This window comes from Peromyscus californicus, unplaced genomic scaffold (genome assembly GCF_007827085.1).
Source record: "Peromyscus californicus insignis strain IS unplaced genomic scaffold, ASM782708v3 Scaffold_8__1_contigs__length_139910024, whole genome shotgun sequence".
NCBI classification, from domain to species: Eukaryota; Metazoa; Chordata; class Mammalia; order Rodentia; family Cricetidae; genus Peromyscus; species Peromyscus californicus.
The window spans coordinates 75,926,626-75,945,272 of record NW_026294606.1 but is presented as its reverse complement, the minus strand read 5'-3'; the positions used below and the strand labels follow the sequence as shown (position 1 = coordinate 75,945,272).

Below are 18,647 nucleotides of genomic sequence, written 5' to 3'. Positions count from 1 at the left end.
TCAAAATGTTATTTCAAAGGGAAAGAACAGAATACGGATAAGCTATTTGTAAACTCCTGTAAAAGACATTATATTAATGATTTAAAGTCTTTGTAGTGCATTGATACATGCGAGAGAGACAAGAGAGACAGAGAGAGACAGAGAGACAGAGAGAGAGAGACAGATAGAAAGAGACAACCGTGGGAGTTGGTTCTCTCCCTACAAAACATGGAACTTGGGAACCCAACTTAGCTGCTGAGTCACCTTAGAGTCAGAATTGACTTCTTAAAAATGTTTGAGAATTTGCTTACTTTTTTTTTGGCAATAAAACATAAAATGCACCCTTCCCGCCCCCCTTACCTTCTTGTAGTTGATCCACTTTGCCCCCAAGCACCCGTGGGCAGTGAGACTGATGGGTGACCTCTCTGAGCCACTAAGGCCACACTGGAGTTCTTGCCTGGGGCTCAAGGGAGGAAGGGTGCTGAACAGAACTCAAGGATTCCATTTTCACTTGCTCAGTGGAACCTCAATAGAACTTACCTGAACTTTCTTCCTTTGCTTGTCAGTAAATAAGGAGAAAATATTACAAATACTTGAATTCATCACAAGTATTCTGTCTACTTTTCAATGTAACATTTCTTGACAATTAGTTATCAGGTTCCGACTTAATTTAATATTTATAAATTTGGAAAACTTATCAACAAGTTATCAAAACAAGGGCCTTGTTTTTTGGCCATGAATGTACAACGATATATGCTTTGCCATTATCCTCATGAGGAAGGCAAAATAAAGACAGCAGAAGTCATTAGAAGTCCAGTAGATTTTTTTGAACTTTTTAAGATACAAGAAAAGGTGCAATCAAATCAACTAATCATTAAATAAATTTAAATATGAACCACATGAGAATGTAAATTAAGTAGTTTATTTGTTCAGCATATTATCATTGTGGGTTTAAGGCCTTATCTGTTAGAGATATAAATTGAGTATAAACATGAAAGTATTTGTACTATGTATGTTTTAACTACTCTGGTTTAAAAAAGCAATGTGATATAGGGATGGCAGATGGATAATATGGTAGACCAGAGTATTTTCATGTCCCTGTTGTCTACGATTAACAAATTAATGAGATTTCATGTCCCCATACCAGGTGTCTGGTGTCACGAGCCAGTGCTGAGGGACACTGCTGTCAACTTACAATGGGGAGTCGTCTGCACTGGGGAGGGGGTGGTGACAGGCAGGGAGAGCTAGAAGGAATGCATTGTGACTAGAGTCTCCTACAACTCTTGGAGATCAGCAACAGCCATTATGTCAGAGTTGATGCATCATAAAAAGTGAATCAGGGTGAGCAGTTCCTGCTCTGCCAGGTTCGAAGTCACTACACAGTAGCCACCACTCCGTTTCTTGGTACAACACATCACCAAAACTACTGACAGAATTACATCCTCAATACGCAAAAACTGCTGATGCCATTTAGCTCAAATTCACAAAAGAGCATTTTTTACACCAGATGCAACTTTACGTATTCAAAAACAATAACCTAGAAGTCTTAGCTGAAGGTTAAACAGGAGCCCAAGTGAACTGCATCACCAAGATGAAATGCTGTTGGCTGCTTTCAGACATTTACAAATGTCTTGTTTTCTGTCTAACCTGATATTCCATCCACATAGAAAAAGGCATTCGGTTTCTTTATTTTTTTTATTTGACAAGCAGCAACATCATGTTTGTCATTTGAATGTAGATACAATTATTAGGTTATCTGTCATATTACAATATTTAAGTTTTTATTTTATGTCCTTTAAGATACATTTAAAAAAAAAAAAAACACATCAACTGCAAACGTGAAGGGGAGAAAGCATGGTACCCAACCAAATCCCACATTTCAGCAATACTTCACTCATTCTTTTAATAAAGTTTTAAGAAATGTCATAATGACATGAGCTTGAAATATCTCTAGGCATTTTCTGTGACGCTCATGACGTGGCACTGGTGATGTTGTAAACAGCAGAAAAACAGGGGCTGCCAAATGACCAAAGTATGGAGGCACAGGCCTGCTTTTTCCCACAGGAGCACACCAAATGGTGATGGCAATGACCTCACACCCACACCAGGAGAGGGTGTCACGCGACGTAACTGTATTCATCTGCAGATGCTTGGCTGCGCTCAATATACTGCTTGTCTATCAGAACTTCTATGCACTTCTTAATCATGCTGATACTGGGATTGAACCTGGCTCTTGACTGGCTTATTACCTGTGAGAGAGACAGGGAGTCAAATTATCTCTAGTTAGTAAGCATCAGCATCCACTTCCAGCCCATTAGCTGTAGGGAACTTCACTCTGGAGATTTCAACAGACCTCCCTAAAGGAAAAGGGTGCTTAAATGTTGAACCGAAAAAAGGTTCTGTAACAGACAGACCTGATGTAGCAAATAACACATCATATGCAATACTCACTGACCACAGAACAAGGCAGTGCACAGGGAGACCACTAACCAGAGCTATCAGTGTTTACATGAGGAGAAAAGTAAGTTTGTATGCAAACTAAAGGAAAAACCCAATGCTTGCATTATTGAGGAATTAAAGTGCAGAATATAAGATGCACCAAAATAGTAAAACTTATGCATAAGCAAAATTACCAACGTTGTCATCTACCTACATATTTAACATGCTGCCCAGTCTATTTAATGCTAACTCTACTTTAATTCTGGTATATATTCTTCTACCACAAACCTTTCTTTCAGCAAGTTAGGATCTCTGCACTGCAGAGCAGACTTAGGGTGTTTTGTCCCACACAAATATCTCTGTATAAAGGGAATGAACAAACATTCGAACACTTACTGAAGTGTTCCCTTTTTCCAGATGGACAGGCGATTTCGCAGTTTCGCACAAAATGTGGCAAGTCTAGGATCTCTAAGTTCAAAACAGAGCAATGCTGGCTCCATCACTGAAACGGTGAGAACTCTTTAGAACCGACCTTTCTTTATGCCATTTGGTCAGTACGAGTTGTCTCCACCTTAACAAGGCACACTACAAAACCCCGCGGACCCCCTACCTCTTGAATGAGGGCGTTGTGCCGAAGCACTTTGCGCGCTTTCATGATGCGGACGATAGCAGCTTGGAGATACATTTTCCGGTCCTCGTCTACAGCGCTTCTAGTCTGTTCCAGTTCCTGTTTTTGTGGAAAACGAGGGTGACCCACAAACAGGACACTGTCACAGAGTGTTTTAATTTCTCTAGTGGATTTTTTAAACTCTAGTTACTAGTTAGCACCAGGAGCTAGAGACAGCTCAGCAGTCAAGAGCATTTGCTGCTTTCACAGAAGACCCAGGCTTTCACACAGCATTCACACAAGTCCCTCTCTTCTGAACTCCTCTTGCCTCAGGCATGAATGAGGTGGACATACACTCAGACATACAAAATAAAAAAAGTCTTAAAAAACAAATTATACACTCAGAGAGCTGGGGAATTCGGGCAGTTGGTAAAGTGCTTGTTATACACACTACAGATCATGGAAGAGCTGATTCTATCTTCAGCACCCATGTAAGAAACCAGGTATGGTGGTGTGTGTGTGTGTGTGTGTGTGTGTGTGTGTGTGTGTGTGTGTGCTGCCACTGTAAGTCAGTCAGCCTAGGTATGGTGGTGTGTGTGTGTGTGTGTGTGTGTGTGTGTGTGTGTGTGTGTGTGTGTGTGTGTGTGTGTGTGCTGCCACTGTAAGTCAGTCAGCCTAGACTACTTGGCCATTATAGACCAGTGAGGAAAATGCTCTCTCAGATTAAGAAAGGAAGTCTTGACTCAATACCTATATTCATTCATTCATTCATTCACTCATTCATATACTCTCTCTCCCTTACCCACCCACCACCCTCACCTCATACAGTTAATGTTTGCTAAGAAAGAAGCATTTTGCTCAGTAGTGTAGACACTGATAAGTTGCCCAAGTTCCTTTAAGGAATCCTTATTAAACTTATGGAGTCAATACAAATAAAAACAAAGAGGGCCGATTGGGAAGAGGGTATCTGCAGAGTGATAGGGGATGAGAGAGAAATACATTGTATACACAAATGAAAATATCACAACAAAACCTACCACTATTTATAACTGACATGTGCTAATTAATGAGTAGATAACTCAACTGGAGCTCTCTGAATAAGCTGCCTATTTTTCAAACACTAACATACTTGCAGGCATTTAATTCTAAGGCCAACAAATGCAAGAATAAACCAGAAAAGCTTTATCATAGTATTGACTTTAGAGTGCAAAGGTTTGCTTCGTCTTGGTATACAATGGACTCATTCAATTCCCTGCTGAACTATTTCTAAGAGAACTGACATTCAAACAAGCACTTACTTGTGGTGTGTCCTTCTGCATTGACGTAGTAATTTTAAATTTTGTTCTCTTACTGCTGAAGCTCATATTTAATGAAAATGAAGATTCTGCATCAATATCTTCCTGTATTTAAAACAAAAACTTGTTTCTAATTTCACATTTACCAGAATTTTAATCAGTTTCTATTTAAGCAGTAGCTATTTCCAGGCCCAGCCATTACATATCCTATCTACCTCTGTATACTAAAAAGGCTGCAGTAACCACACTGTTGGCAATTGAGCCAACTCCAGAGGACGCTGTCCTCCCAAGGCTCAGATGCATCCAGCTGACCCCCCAATAGGACTTTGTTCATTTGTGGAAAAGCCAGTGGCCTCTTCTCATGATAAAGTTGCTAAGCTAATTACAGAGTCACATGGATGACACCACAACCTTAAAACTGCCAATATCCCATAAAAGAACTTTCATCTGCTAGAGCTTGACGTCCCCTGGGAACGTTACCTTTTCTGAATCATGGTTAATCATTTTTACATCAAGTAATGATTTAATTGTTTTGGTCAGCTCCTTTTCATTCATCTGAGTGCTGTCTTGAAGTTCTTTGTAGCTGACAGTTTCACTGTTGTTAAAGGCAAGAAGAACTGCCATTTGGTAGGTCGTAACCATAGCTACATATGGTTTTCCCAAATAGTTCATTTTAACTTCACCTACAATTAAAACAAAAATTGACGGCATACTGATCATCCAAACTGTTTTCATTTCAAAGCTGTCATATTAATATTTTGGATTGTTTTTCCCTAAAAAAGTAAACCAAAGACATCTTAAAGCTACCGTAGTGAAGGCATTCCAAAGTTCTTGTTTGTAAGACATGGGGCTGCCATGTGGGAGTACTGAGTATGTAGTATACAGTAAAAGCTGACCTATTACAATGTTGTCAGCACTGAAGCATAAACAGCAACAGGAAAGCTAAGGCAGAACAGAGGGGAGACAGACACAACAGAGTGGAAGATGGAAAGGGAGAGAGAGGGAGAGAGAGGGAGAGAAACACAGAGAGAGAGAGAGAGAGAGAGAGAGAGAGAGAGAGAGAGAGAGAGAGAGAGGAGAGACCACCAGGAACTACCACTAACTGCTTGCGTGTTCTCTAAGTCTGATGGCCCGAGTTCAACCCTGGTATCTACACTGTGGAAGAAGAGAATCGAGTCCCAAAGTTTTCCTCTGATGTCCCCATGCCAGATGTGGCATGCCTGGGTGTACTTCACCAACACAGATACAGACCAAGATGGCCTCAAACTCACAGAGATTCAGTGAATTCTGCCTTCCCAGTTATGGAATTAAAAGTGTCAGCATCCACCACGGGCAATTTTTCAAAAGTTAAAAAAACAAAACAAAAAAACCAAAAAACCCAGACAGGTGGTGGTGGCGCACACCTTTAACCCCAGCACTCGGGAGGCAGAGGCAGGTAGATTGCCAAGTTTGAGGCCAGCCTGGTCTACAGAGTGAGTTCCAGGACAGCCAGGGTTACACAGGAAAACCCTGTCTCAAAAATAAATAAAATAAAATAAAAGGACCTGAGTTGGAATCCCTAGAACCCACAGAAAGCTAGGCCCAGGGCACACATCTGTACTGTCAATGACAAGCACGGGCGAGCTTGCTGGGTAGCTATAACTGAACTAGTGAGCTACAGGTCCAGTAAGAGGTAATGTCTCAAAAAATAAGGGGGAGGAAGTCAGTCAATGTTGACCCTGATCTCCATACGTACCCAGAAGGTGAGCACATTCATGTGTATACCCATGCATAACTTAAACACAAATTAATCAATTAAAATAATTTGAGAATAAGGGACTACCAGTGATCAGCCCTAAATGGACAAGGTTCAAGGGCTCTGTAGCAAAAGGGATAGGAAGAACTGGAGGTTGGGAAAGAGTGCTTCTGGATGTGACATGTACCTCTGACCTCGCAGCAGCTACCTGTTACAGACTTTCAAGGCTGGTCTGATCAGCATCCCCAGTGGATTATGGTAAATAAATGAAGCAGGTCACACACATGCACACTCAGACAAAAAAGGAGAGCTTGTTGGGAATCAGGGTTCAGTGGGAGGGTATAGATAACAGAGAATATGAACAAAGTACATTATGATTTTTGTATTTTATTTTTCATATACATAGGTATGAAATTAAAGATAAAAATGTAGAGATCAAACATATTTCACAAGGAGGAAAAAAATCAGAATAGGTGATTTAGTCAATAAACTTACACAAACAGTGCAGTACTATTAATGTGAACCATACTCTGAGATGTAAACCAGTCAAACAAAAGACAGATTACACTGGTACTGAGATGCAATCTTTGAGGTAACAGGGGGTTCCTAATAAAGGTCACGGCAGTAAGGTATATTTCCTTGTACCTTTTTTTTCTTTTTGTTTGTAGTTTAATTTTATGTGTTTAATTTTATGCATGTTTTGCCTGCATGTATGTTTGCACAACACTCGTGCCTGGCCCCTGTGGAGGCCTGAAGAGGGTGTCAGATCCCCTGGAAGTGGAGTTACAACCGGCTGTGAACTGGCCTGTGGGTGCTGGGTCCCTCCTCATATCATATCTATGAGATAATACCACACCTTTGCTCCTTGTACAGAGGGAAAGCTGACTCACGGCTCTTCCCAAAGCCTAAGAAAAAGAATATGTGACTTTGCTTTGGCTGAACATCTCTAGGGAACCAAGAAGAAAGGCCATCTTAGATAGGTACTTCTATTCTGACACTTCACGACAGCACTGTAAGTAAGTCAATGCACAGAGATAGGGAAACTTAGAATATCTAACCCATCAGCAGTCTGCTTTTCTAAACAAAGTCTCTAATATCTATAAAATGATGGGCTACAAAAATGGACTGTCATAAAACTCAAAGTGTTTTAAAAGGAACATTATCAACAGCATTATAGACACAGTTGAATAAGGAAAATGGATTAAAAACTAGAATTAGGGTACAGAAATTACTGTTCTAAATTAACACAATCAGGTAAATATCATTAAACAAATAGTAATTAAATGTGCTTTACCTGTACAGAGATAATGTAACCACGTCAGTTTCCTTCCACTGAAATGCTGGCTATAAAATAATTCAAACTGTTGAAAGAGAGAGATGGATGTCAAGCTATTTAAGTCCTGTAAATTATTACCATACTGAAAAGGTAAAAGCATCTTAGTCCATCTAATGATATACCTTGTCCAGGGTACCTGCTCAAGATCATGAATAATCCAACTACTACATAGGGGTGCTAGTACTAATCTAAGGTCAATCTGCTGAGTCAGCAGTGACTTGCTGCTCCAGATTCCTGCACATAAAGCATTCTACCCATGCAGAGCGCTAAGAGCTATTTTAGTTTCCCAGGGACGTGAAAGCTAAGACAGACATTCACTTGAGCCCAGAAGTTTGAGGCCACCGTGGAAAACTAAAAAAGGAAGGGCAGAGTAACTCAGACAACTGCCTGCCTATGAAGGGACAGGCAAGTCTATGGAAATAGTTCTCTGCTACAATCTGAGTTCCTACGACAGACATGTCATCATGTATTTAACTATTCCAGCTTGTGTGTGTATGCCTGTGAAGGGTAGGAGTTAACATGGGCCTGTCTTCCTCGATCACTCCTCCACAGTACTTTGAGAAAAGGCTTCACTGAATCTGGAGCTTGCTATCTGGCTGCACTGGTCAGCCAGGAGCTCCCAGTGTCCTTGTGTCTTCTCCCTGGCCAGCACTGGGCATTAGAATCTGAACTCGGGCCCTCCAGGTCCTCGTGAATGAGCAGCAATCACTTCACCCGCTGAGCCGACCCATCAGTCCTATCCCAGCTCTTTATTTACAGCCCATCCAGTTTTCCCAAACCTCAGCCCCTGAAAATTTTACATCTTTGCATAAAACCAGAAATAACATCAATAGCAATTTATCACTGTTATTAATCTGAACTTTATAGATTCTGTTAAAGATCAAATATACCATCACATATATTTCAACATGAAAGTCATACCTACATTTACTAATACAGACTTCCATAAGTGACAGGCTAACCAATGTATATGTGCGGTTAATACAAAACAGGGTCCATTACTTAACATCCATGTCAACAATGACATGAACAAAGCTGTGGGGTTCAAGGTACCTCTCTGTCCACAGTCTTTTGTTGATATTATTACATTTAAATTTATAATTGTTTGGACACTAGTCTAAAGAGATGAACTAGCAGTTAAGAACACATACTGCTCTTGCAAATGCCATTCTGGTTCCCAGCATCCACAAGAAAATTGGCTACTAGCTACACATAACTGCAGTTCTAGGGGTTTCCACCATCTTGTCTCACCTGTGGGTACCTGCACTCACATGTACATACCCAAAGACAGACAAATGATACACGTTAGATACACATATACAATTAAAATAAGAATAAATTTTTGTTTTTTGTTTTTTTTTTGGTTTTTCGAGACAGGGTTTCTCTGTGTAGCTTTGCGCCTTTCCTGGAACCCACTTGGTAGTCCAGGCTGGCCTTGAACTCACAGAGATCCGCCTGGCTCTGCCTCCCGAGTGCTGGGATTAAAGGCGTGCGCCACCACCGCCCGGCTAAGAATAAATTTTTAAAAAATTTTATCAAAGCTTTGAAATTTTAAAAATTCCTTCCCTGGATTGAATGTGTAAAAGGCAATAGTACCAAAATACATTGTTCACATTTTCTTTTTTTTTGGACATGGGGTCTCAGACAGTCCAGGTGGCCTTTAGCTTAATACATAACTGAGGAGGACTTTGATCTTCTGATCCTCCTGCCTCCACCTCCTGTATGCTAGGATTACAGGTGTGTAACACCACACTTGGTTTTGTGATGGAGTGGAACCCAGGGCTTCCTGCATGAGCTATATTTATAGTTCACATTTTATATTTCATTTTATTTTATATTTCATTTTTAATTTAAAAAGTTGCTGGGCATGGTGGCACAAGCCTTTAATCCCAACACTTGGGAGGCAGATGCATGTGGATCTCTGTGAGTTTGAGGCCAGTCTGGTTCCAGTGAGTTCCAGGACAGCCAGGGCTACACAGAGAAACCCTGTCTCGAAAAACAAACAAACAAAATATATACTCATGTATTTACTCATTTGTGTGAGCGTGCATGCGTGCCTACATCCATACACATGGAGTCAGCAAACAATCTATAAAAGGTCAGCCTTTTAGGATTTATGTCCTACTTAACAGAGATTTTCACTTAAATATGTAGCGCGCAAGCACACACGCACACTTTTTTTTTTTGTTTTTCAAGATAGGGTTTCTCTGTGTAACAGCCCTGGCTGTCCTGGAATTCACTCTGTAGCCCAGGCTGGCCTCAAACTCGTAAGAGATCCATCTGCCTCTGCCTCCCGAGTGCTGGGATTTAAGATGTGTATCACCACTGCTTGACTTCATATATATATATATATATGAGGTTCTCACTATATACTTAACATTCGCCTCAATGACAGGAAAATTAAAATGTTACTAGGACTAAATGAAGCATACACGTGACCTCAAAATTCAAATGGAAAGGTAAGACAACACTGAAGCTTTCTCTTTTTTCTAAACTAATGTACATTTATTTGTGTGGGGTGGTGGAGTACTGTCCATGTTATGGGCCACACGTGAAAGTGAGAGGACACTCTGTGGGAGCTGGTTCTCTCCATCAATCATGTGGGGTCTGGAAACTGAAGCCAGATTGTCAGGCTTGGTGGCAAGTGCCATTACCCACTGAGCCATTCATCAAATCAGCCCTAAGCCTTAGTATAAGGCCAAAACCTTCATGAATTACAAGTGCTGAAGAACTGGTAGGGTTACTATGAATCACGCATAGATCCCAAACCGAAACACACACACACACACACACACACACACACACACACACACACACACACACACAGTCATTACAATGCCTTTGTTCACTGGTATCTTTCCTGCACACTTACCATCTGTACACTTTTTTCTAACTCTTGGGGAATCGCAAATGTGGATGAAGGAGCCTGAGTGAGAGGCCATGCACCAGCCTAGAAAGGAACAGTGAAATGAAAAGTTCAGCAGAGAGACATCTACCATGCAAACAAGCAGCTGAGACAGACTTTTCCCTTTCACATAATGCTTACAGTGCTATGGCCTTCACCATCAGGACACAGTTTATTCCCACTCTATAAAGTGTGGCCCACAATTCACCAGCTGACCATGCATTATCATCAAGTCATTTGCTAATCTTTATATCACACTGTGAAATTCATAAATGTGAAGAAGTACTGTTATACCTGAAGGACATATATTTGGAAACTAATCCCCAAATCTATCACTGTGTCTTGGTTTCTGATGAAATTGTTGAACTTGTTGTTGAGATCGGCACTGACACTCATGTCTGTGTACATCCGATGCAGCTTGCTGGTAAACTCGTAACCACAGGCTTGCTGGAAAACAAATCGCAAAGCACATAACCTAAACAGAATAATCAGTCAGGGATGAATATGGAGACCAGAGCTCTGTTTGCTTTCTTTCGTTCTTTTAAATTAGTACTGAACTTGGAGATCAATCTAAATCAATGGACTTCTGGTCTTTTGAGTCACATACTGACATTTATAGCATCGTATGCAAATACACTTATGTCTGACCACTTACATAGCCCACTGTATGCTCCCACATTAAGGACTGGACTGCTGTGAATTATGCAGTCATTACATACAATGAGCTATTTGGCTGTTGGTATAATGATTTCTATGATATTATCACACTAAAGATTTGTGTTACCTTTAATTTATTGATCATGGCTTCTTCAGAATCCATAGACATAGACAACCCGTGAATTAGACGTTTCGCTAGCATTCTTGCATAGAACTGCATGAAAATGTAAATGGTTACTTTCATTATGACTTGAAGTTCAAAATAAAGCAAAGCTGATAACTGCAATCTGAACATTTCATTCAGCTCACCTTCTGAAAAACGTCTTTGTCATCGATGTATTTGAAAACCGTGATGAAGCTGGTGAGCTTGTCCTCCACTTCATTTTCAGTCATGCCCTTTGCTGACTTCTTCAGCAAGTTGTCACAGTACTTAGCAAGCTCAAAAAGAGATTGATAATAATAAATCTTACACAGGGCCCTTGGGATAGACACCTCTAAGGTGCCAACACAAAACATGAACAGGTGGTCACTTAGAACTGATGTAAGGGCCTAACCAGGAGAACAAGCCAGTAAATCGTCACCAGCAACAGCACAAAAGCAAAGCAATGTGCCTCAACAGATGCTGTAAGTTGTCAAGTCCTAAAATTATGCTTTAAAGTTATGAATGTAAAATATGCATGATCAGGTAAGTTTTCAAAACACTAAAACTAAAAAAAAAAAAGAACAATCTAACCAGCAATTAGTGACCATAATAAGCAGTATACTTTTCTTTTTAATAGGGTCATGCTATTTGTGAAATATGTTCTCCTTTGGTTAAGGGCACATGGTCTAATACATTCTGCACATAAATTCAAAACTATATATAATACAATTTTCATCCTCTGAAAAAAGTACACAAAACAAATGAATTTGCCAGTCTACTAACTTTCCTCTACTGACTTTGCATGAGATTACTTTTAAGCAACTAGACTTACCAGTTCAGGTGCTTTACAAACAGACTTGGGTTCTCTGTAATTTACAACCGATGTAAGAGCCTACAAGAAGACAGCCCATGATTAATTACAGAAGCAGGCAAGAGCACAGAGGAGGCTGAGGCTCAGCTGTAATCATGTCTACAGTACCCACGGCTCAGCCAGCTCACTGTCTAGTGTGTGAACGTGTAAGTGTTCTACGTGTGGAGGCAAGGTCTACCTTAGCTATTACTGTTCTTCAGGAGCCGTCCACCATGTGTTTTGAGGCAGTCTGTCACTGAGTGCTAAGCTAACTAACTGGACAGCAAACTCCATGACCCTTAACTTCACCTCCCCAGCACTGGGATTCTACTACCACACCATTGTTTTTTCACTCAGGTGCTAAGACTGAACTATTTCCCCAGCAACTCTTAAGGCTATGTGTCAAAAGGGATATCAACCCTGGGCCCTTCTTTTCTTTCTCTACTTCTTTGGGTCACTATTAGGTGAACAGTTTCATCTACCATTAAAGGCAACACGGTCAATTACCAAGGCAGAAACTTCTGAAATGCTGAGTTAAAAAAAAAAGTATTTCTTTCTAATTAGCTCAGTATTTTGTCATGCTGACAGAAAGCTAACTTACCACACAAACCAAAATACTGTTATAAGAATTACCTGTGCTCTTCATTATAAGATGGTATTTGCTATTCATCACTGAAATATTAGCAGTACTTATTGATATTTTACAACCTGAAGGTGAATTTCCTATGTCAAATACCAATTCAAATTCCTGGTGTCTTTCAAACCAAGAATGAATACAGCCTAAATATGGTAAAAGCTGTAGGAAAATACCAGTCCTACCACTGTCAGGACCATACAAAGGAAGTATCAGCACTAGCAGACAATAGGATTATGCACACCAGTGTACTAATAACAGTAATACTGACATAGGAAACTCTATGGGTGCTCACTGTAACAACTTTAAAACTTAGACTCTCAAATTCAAAGTGGTTATTTAATGAGAATTCAAGTGTCTCAAAGATCTCAAACTTGGATGCCTAACAAAGATGCCTACTTGAAAATTATACATTACAGGTTAAAGAGAATTTCATGTACATATAGCATGTGCACATAGTTGTTTAAAAGTTACCTTATCTAAAGCACTCATAAAATGCTGATCACCATTCAAAACAGTGTTGATAAGTTGAACAAATTTACCATGTACTTCCAAAACTGATTCCACAAATAGTGTTGGCATCTAAAAACATAAAATACAAAGTATAAATCCACATTTTAAGATTGAAGAGTAAATGCTTACACTCTCAAATTATTACACACACACACACCCCGCCCCACACCCCGCCCCACACCCACCATCTCTAGCTACACTGGTCTTAAAAATCTACCTCTTCTACCAAATGGGACCACAAGGTCTAACAAGTCCTCTGCCCCATAAACCCACCCACTCTGATGCTGGAACACCATGCCTTAAGATCACAGGGTGAACCCCTAAATCCTGGGCCTGTCAACACCAGGCGGCTATCTAAAGAACACCTGAATGCTGGGAGAAGAGGATTAGAAAGTCCGTGCCTGTGAGAATGAGACCCTGGAGTTGGGCAGAATTCACTCCCCATAGTTTAGAGGGACAGAACACTTAAGAGTCTCCCTCTGGAAGAAAATGACTGCAAATGCGTATTCTCACATTTTAGCCTTGAAATGAGGCTGTTTTTGTTCAATGTCACTCAATACTCTGAATCTGCAAACCTAGTAGTAAATTTTGAACATGCTTAGTAATAACACCGACAATACATGGTCATTAGCTGGTAGAAGCCTCTTCAGAGATGAGGGTTAGGGAAGCTGAGGGTGAGTGACTATGGCATTTAGAATGGCAAGCACAGAGGCAGAAGAGATTTTAAATCTGCCACCCACAAAGAAACACAATTATAAAGAAACTGCAAATAGTTTCCTGTCAGAAGGTTAACAAATGCTCCATGGCAATCAGCACTGTTAGGGAGTAGCTGCTCTCAACGGTTTCTCACTATTTAATAACCCCAGGAAGAACTCACTAAGTTTGAGTTTTAAAACATCTGAATATAAATGGCTTAGTTTCTTTTGACAAAATACTTGTTTATAAACCATCAACGTCAAAAGAAAAGCTCTCCAAGTCTGGTTAAGAACACATCCTAGCCGGGCGGTGGTGGCGCACGCCTTTAATCCCAGCACTCGGGAGGCAGAGGCAGGCGGATCTTTGTGAGTTCGAGGCCAGTCTGGTCTACAGCGTGAGATCCAGGAAAGGCACCAAAGCTACACAGAGAAACCCTGTCTCGAAAAACCAAAAAAAAAAAAAAAAAAAGAACACATCCTAACTCTTCTGTGCAACTCACATGTTCCTGAGTAAGGTTACTGGTCGCTCTAAGGCCCTCATCGTGGATGTGATTCTGCAGCTCCTGAATCATGTGAGGTAAGCCAGTAGACACGGCACGGAGCAGGACGTACATATTTGCCATGTCTGAGAGAAAAAAAGAGTTTATTAAGCTACAAACAACCTTATTATGCAATACATGCTTTACAATGTAGAAGTTAAAGGAACATGTGGATAAAAGGCATGAACACAAACACACACACTCACTTTCCAGCCTCCTTACCTCCCTTCCCACAAGAAAGCAATGTTGTTGTTGCTTACTATGTAATGATAACGGAGGAACATTCAAGAAAATACATATTCTTCTCTTTTTCTTTTACTCAAGTGCTACTGTGTGTTACGTGTGCTATTGGCAACTTCAGAATATCTTAACTTATAAGTATTTTATACTGGTACATGAAGCAATTCCACATATTTCACAACTTTATTACAATTACTGGGAAATTAAGTTGTACCATGGGGAAGAGTATTTGAAGTATAAACCCCTAAAGATGCTATGGTTGTATCGATCTTGTAGGAGATCCTCTAGGCAGATAATCAAACAGCAGGAAGCGCCTGTGCCAATGAACAGATGATGCCTGTGTATACTGTGTTTATCTTCAACGTCTTATTGAGGTGTTAAAATACACGCAGACAACTGTCCATAGCTTAGTTATATGGCTCTGTGAACTTTTACAAATGAACACACAACACCCTACATATGCACATCCAGGCTTAACAGACAGACATTACCTATACCTAGAAATGCCCAACATCCATCTCCTAACCACTACTGCTCCTCTGCCAATGTAAAGCCAACACAGGCTGAGCTCCCCTGGCCTGAACTATGAACACAAATAATAACACAATGCTTCTGGCTGATTTCTTTTGTTCAACGTGACATTTAAGGCTCATCTGTGTTGTATTTAGCTTTAGTGTGTTCATTTCTCTTCTGTAATAGTCTCTGGTATAAGCATCACTGGACATGTGGGTTGGTTCTAGTCATTACAAATAATGTTGCTATAAAGACCCTTGTACATTTTTGTACACACATGCATCTATGCATAGGGAAGGAGCCTCATGCCTAGGAGACTTGCTGGACCATAAAATATACATGTATATTGCTTTGGTACTCAGTGTTAGCTTTGTAATCCGGCTGCATCAATTTATACTCCCATACCAGGGTACAAGAAATTCCTGGTATTCTACATGCTTCCTATTATGTCCTATTGTTATTCTGACTACACAGCAACTGAACGTTTTCACCATTTATTGCTAGTATTCCAGTATACTTCTGCTTTAAACTGAGTTAGATTGAACACTCCTGTTTTATCCTTCCTGATTCTTATATTTCTTTCTCATAGTCTGATTTTCTACTGTAGATAATGAATTCTCAACATATTAAGCAAAGTAACCCTTGAGATATATAAAAGCATAAACACATTTCCTAATCTTTCTACTTTAGACTATACTTTGAAAACGCTTTTCCAAAAGTAAACTATATTGAGTCAGAAATGAATATATAATATACCAGGGAGTATTAAAGTGGGCTTTAAATCTAAGGTAAGTAGCAAGCGATAGACAACTTGGATGTATCACTTAATTTCCACTCCCATGTCCAATGGGCACTCTTACCATTCTTTCTTTCTTGCCGAATGATGTTGTGGCACTCTGCGTGTAAGAACTGTAAGTGGTCTGCTACCATCCGTTGCTGACACTCGTGAATCACTTTAGTATATGAACTTGGATGCAAGTATTTCCGACATCTAATTTCTTCATCTTTTAATCTACCTAGAACCTACAGAAATATATCCTTATAATCATGAACTATGATACAAACATCAGCCAACTCTTACTGCCTCTAGGGGAATGCAGGTAAGGTTATGGAAAAGCTTTACACAACCAATTTCAACTACAATTTATAAGTCATTTCAGATCTACTTAGGTTACCCCTCACCTACATCCCCCACTACATTCTGAACAAGAACTACCTTCACTCATCAGCCCAAAGCACCTGCTGTATCAGGAGCCCAACACAAAACAGGAGTGAAGTATGAAGATCAACACATGAAGTAGATTTTTTTCCTTGTTTCCATTTTATGAAATGGGAACAAACTACACAAACCATCCTTATCTGTCACATTAAAGACCCCTCCCTCAGACAGGGTTTCTCTGGGTAGCCGTCCTGACTGTCTGGAATTCGATCTGTAGACCAGGCTGGCCTAGAACTCAAGAGATCCGCCTGCCTCTGCCTCCCCAGTGCTGGGATTAAAGGCGTGCGCCACCAATGCCTGGCTTAAAGACTTTTATAGTGAGTCAAATATGTCAACCAAGATCTTTTATTAAAGATTTATGCTATATGGAAAGGAATCAAATGCAAATAAAATGCAGTCCAATACAAAGTTAATCAAAATGGGAGGTAAAGAACCTGAGTAATTCTTTAACAAAACAAAACTACAATATGGTAGCCATTAAGACTATACTAGCAAGGCACATAGAAGTAAGCTGTGTGGACTAGGAAACCACTCTGTGATGTAAAGGTAAGGAAATCAAGTTTATGGACTTAATTGACCCTAAGGAATTATCTAAGTGTGACCTTTGAAAGACTGGTGGTCATTTGTCAGGAAACAAGGAAGGGAAACCATTGGAAATATAATGAAATGTCTCATTAGAACACTCAGTGAGACGCTAGTCTACTGGATACTTACTAGTAATGACAAGGGTTCTGGGTAGTTAGAGAAAACAAGGGTCTCTAGGCTTTAAAAGGTGCTCACTATGTTGTTTTGTTAGTTCTATTACAATATTTTACCGTGCCAGTTAAACCAACTAACAGAAATCATTCAATAACAAAATACTTGAACCTTAACACTGCAAACCAAAAGCTGGTTAAGCCAGACCCAGAGATGCACATCTGTAACCCCAGAATTTAGGAGGTGAAGGCAGAAGGGCTGCTATGACTTGAACACCAGTCTAGGCTATAGAACACGATTTGGTTTCAAAATACCAAGAAACCAAAACTTACAAATAAAATTCTCATGTCTTTATAATGACTCTAGCATTCTTTCTTACTGCCATGGAAATACTAAAAGGTTTAAAGTTCCTTCCAGAGGTTTGACACAATGTTCAGTACTTAGCAGACCAAGAGTTAACCACGGCTCAAATTATTGTATTTGCCCTCCACTTTCTCTTTCCACCTTGTTATTTTTACTTTATTTATATTAGAAACAGAGTCATGTTTCCAGGCAGGGCTAGCCTGAAATTCCTTATACAGCTGAGGATATTGACATCCTGATTTTCCTGCCTCTGTCTGGAGATACTGGGATTACAGGCATGCATCACCATGCCAGGTTATGCAGTGCTGGGTACTGAACCTGGGCCTCACGATGACTGTGAGTCAAGGCATTTACAGACAAGCCTAAGGACCTGAGACTGATTCTCAGAACACACATGAAGGAAGGACTGAATCCACCCCCAAGCTGTTCTCTCATCACCACACCGCAACAGTGGCACAACATCCATTTTATATTAACTTTTTAAAGACTATTTGAAAATATGTGTATATATGTATCTATGTGTGGGTATGTGCACCAGAGTACAGGAGCCCATGGAGTCCAGAAAAGAGCATCATCCAGAGCCTCTGGAACACTAGTTACAAGTGGTTGTTCTGGGAACCAAACGCAGGTCTTCTACAAGAGGTGAATATGCTCTTAATCACTGAGCAATCTATCCAGCCCATATTATATTAATTTTAATAATGTAACTGAAATAGTACTTTTCCCTTAAGAGAAATGATTCAACAAAACCTCTTCCATGAAAGCAGTATTAAATATGTATGCTCTGTTACATAAAATCCTGCAGATGAGTAACAGGTAAATGTACTTGAGATGTTTACCTTTTCCATATACTGTGAGCAATTTGATTCTTGTAATAAATTTGAAGCTTCTTGCTTGTAATATTCTCCTGTTTCAGTCAGAAAGGGAGACACAAAGATTCCCTGATAAAACTGAAAATCAATTAAAATTGTATTAGTAAAACCTGGAACAATTTCAGAAATTAAAGGTCTTATCATGTTTGGAAGTAGACTTTTTACCTTTAAGGGAAATTTTTTCTTATACTGTTCAACATGAACAAAGGAGTTAATAACCCCATGGATTACTTTCTGGTTTGGGTCTTCACCACCACGATCACTGAAACAAAGTATAACACACAATATGCTTGAGAACACAGACATCTGCAGACTTATACCCAAGTATGCCAATACACAGATGCTAACTTAATGCCCTAATAAAAATTACAAGGTCAAAATGCATGCATGAAGCTTGAAACAGTTTTTCATTATTATC

The 18,647-nt window shown here is 39.9% G+C and overlaps 1 protein-coding gene across 3 annotated transcripts in view; it reads right to left on the bottom strand.

Moving 5' to 3' along the window:
• Window positions 1-882: 882 nt before the first annotated feature.
• The window catches only part of Cul2 (cullin 2), a 41,390-nt gene continuing 23,625 nt past the window's right edge, over window positions 883-18,647 (bottom strand). For all 3 annotated transcript variants that reach the window (XM_052729524.1, XM_052729525.1, XM_052729523.1), the window contains 15 exons: window positions 18,395-18,491; window positions 18,197-18,307; window positions 15,940-16,102; window positions 14,288-14,412; window positions 13,054-13,161; window positions 11,928-11,987; window positions 11,263-11,391; window positions 11,081-11,167; window positions 10,591-10,743; window positions 10,264-10,341; window positions 7,350-7,416; window positions 4,801-5,003; window positions 4,324-4,425; window positions 3,029-3,145; window positions 883-2,228 (listed from right to left, as the gene is read on the bottom strand). In XM_052729524.1, the coding sequence (XP_052585484.1) occupies window positions 2,097-2,228; window positions 3,029-3,145; window positions 4,324-4,425; window positions 4,801-5,003; window positions 7,350-7,416; window positions 10,264-10,341; window positions 10,591-10,743; window positions 11,081-11,167; window positions 11,263-11,391; window positions 11,928-11,987; window positions 13,054-13,161; window positions 14,288-14,412; window positions 15,940-16,102; window positions 18,197-18,307; window positions 18,395-18,491 (1,732 nt within the window). In that variant the 3' untranslated portion in view covers window positions 883-2,096. The remainder of the gene's footprint in view (window positions 2,229-3,028; window positions 3,146-4,323; window positions 4,426-4,800; window positions 5,004-7,349; window positions 7,417-10,263; window positions 10,342-10,590; window positions 10,744-11,080; window positions 11,168-11,262; window positions 11,392-11,927; window positions 11,988-13,053; window positions 13,162-14,287; window positions 14,413-15,939; window positions 16,103-18,196; window positions 18,308-18,394; window positions 18,492-18,647) is intronic.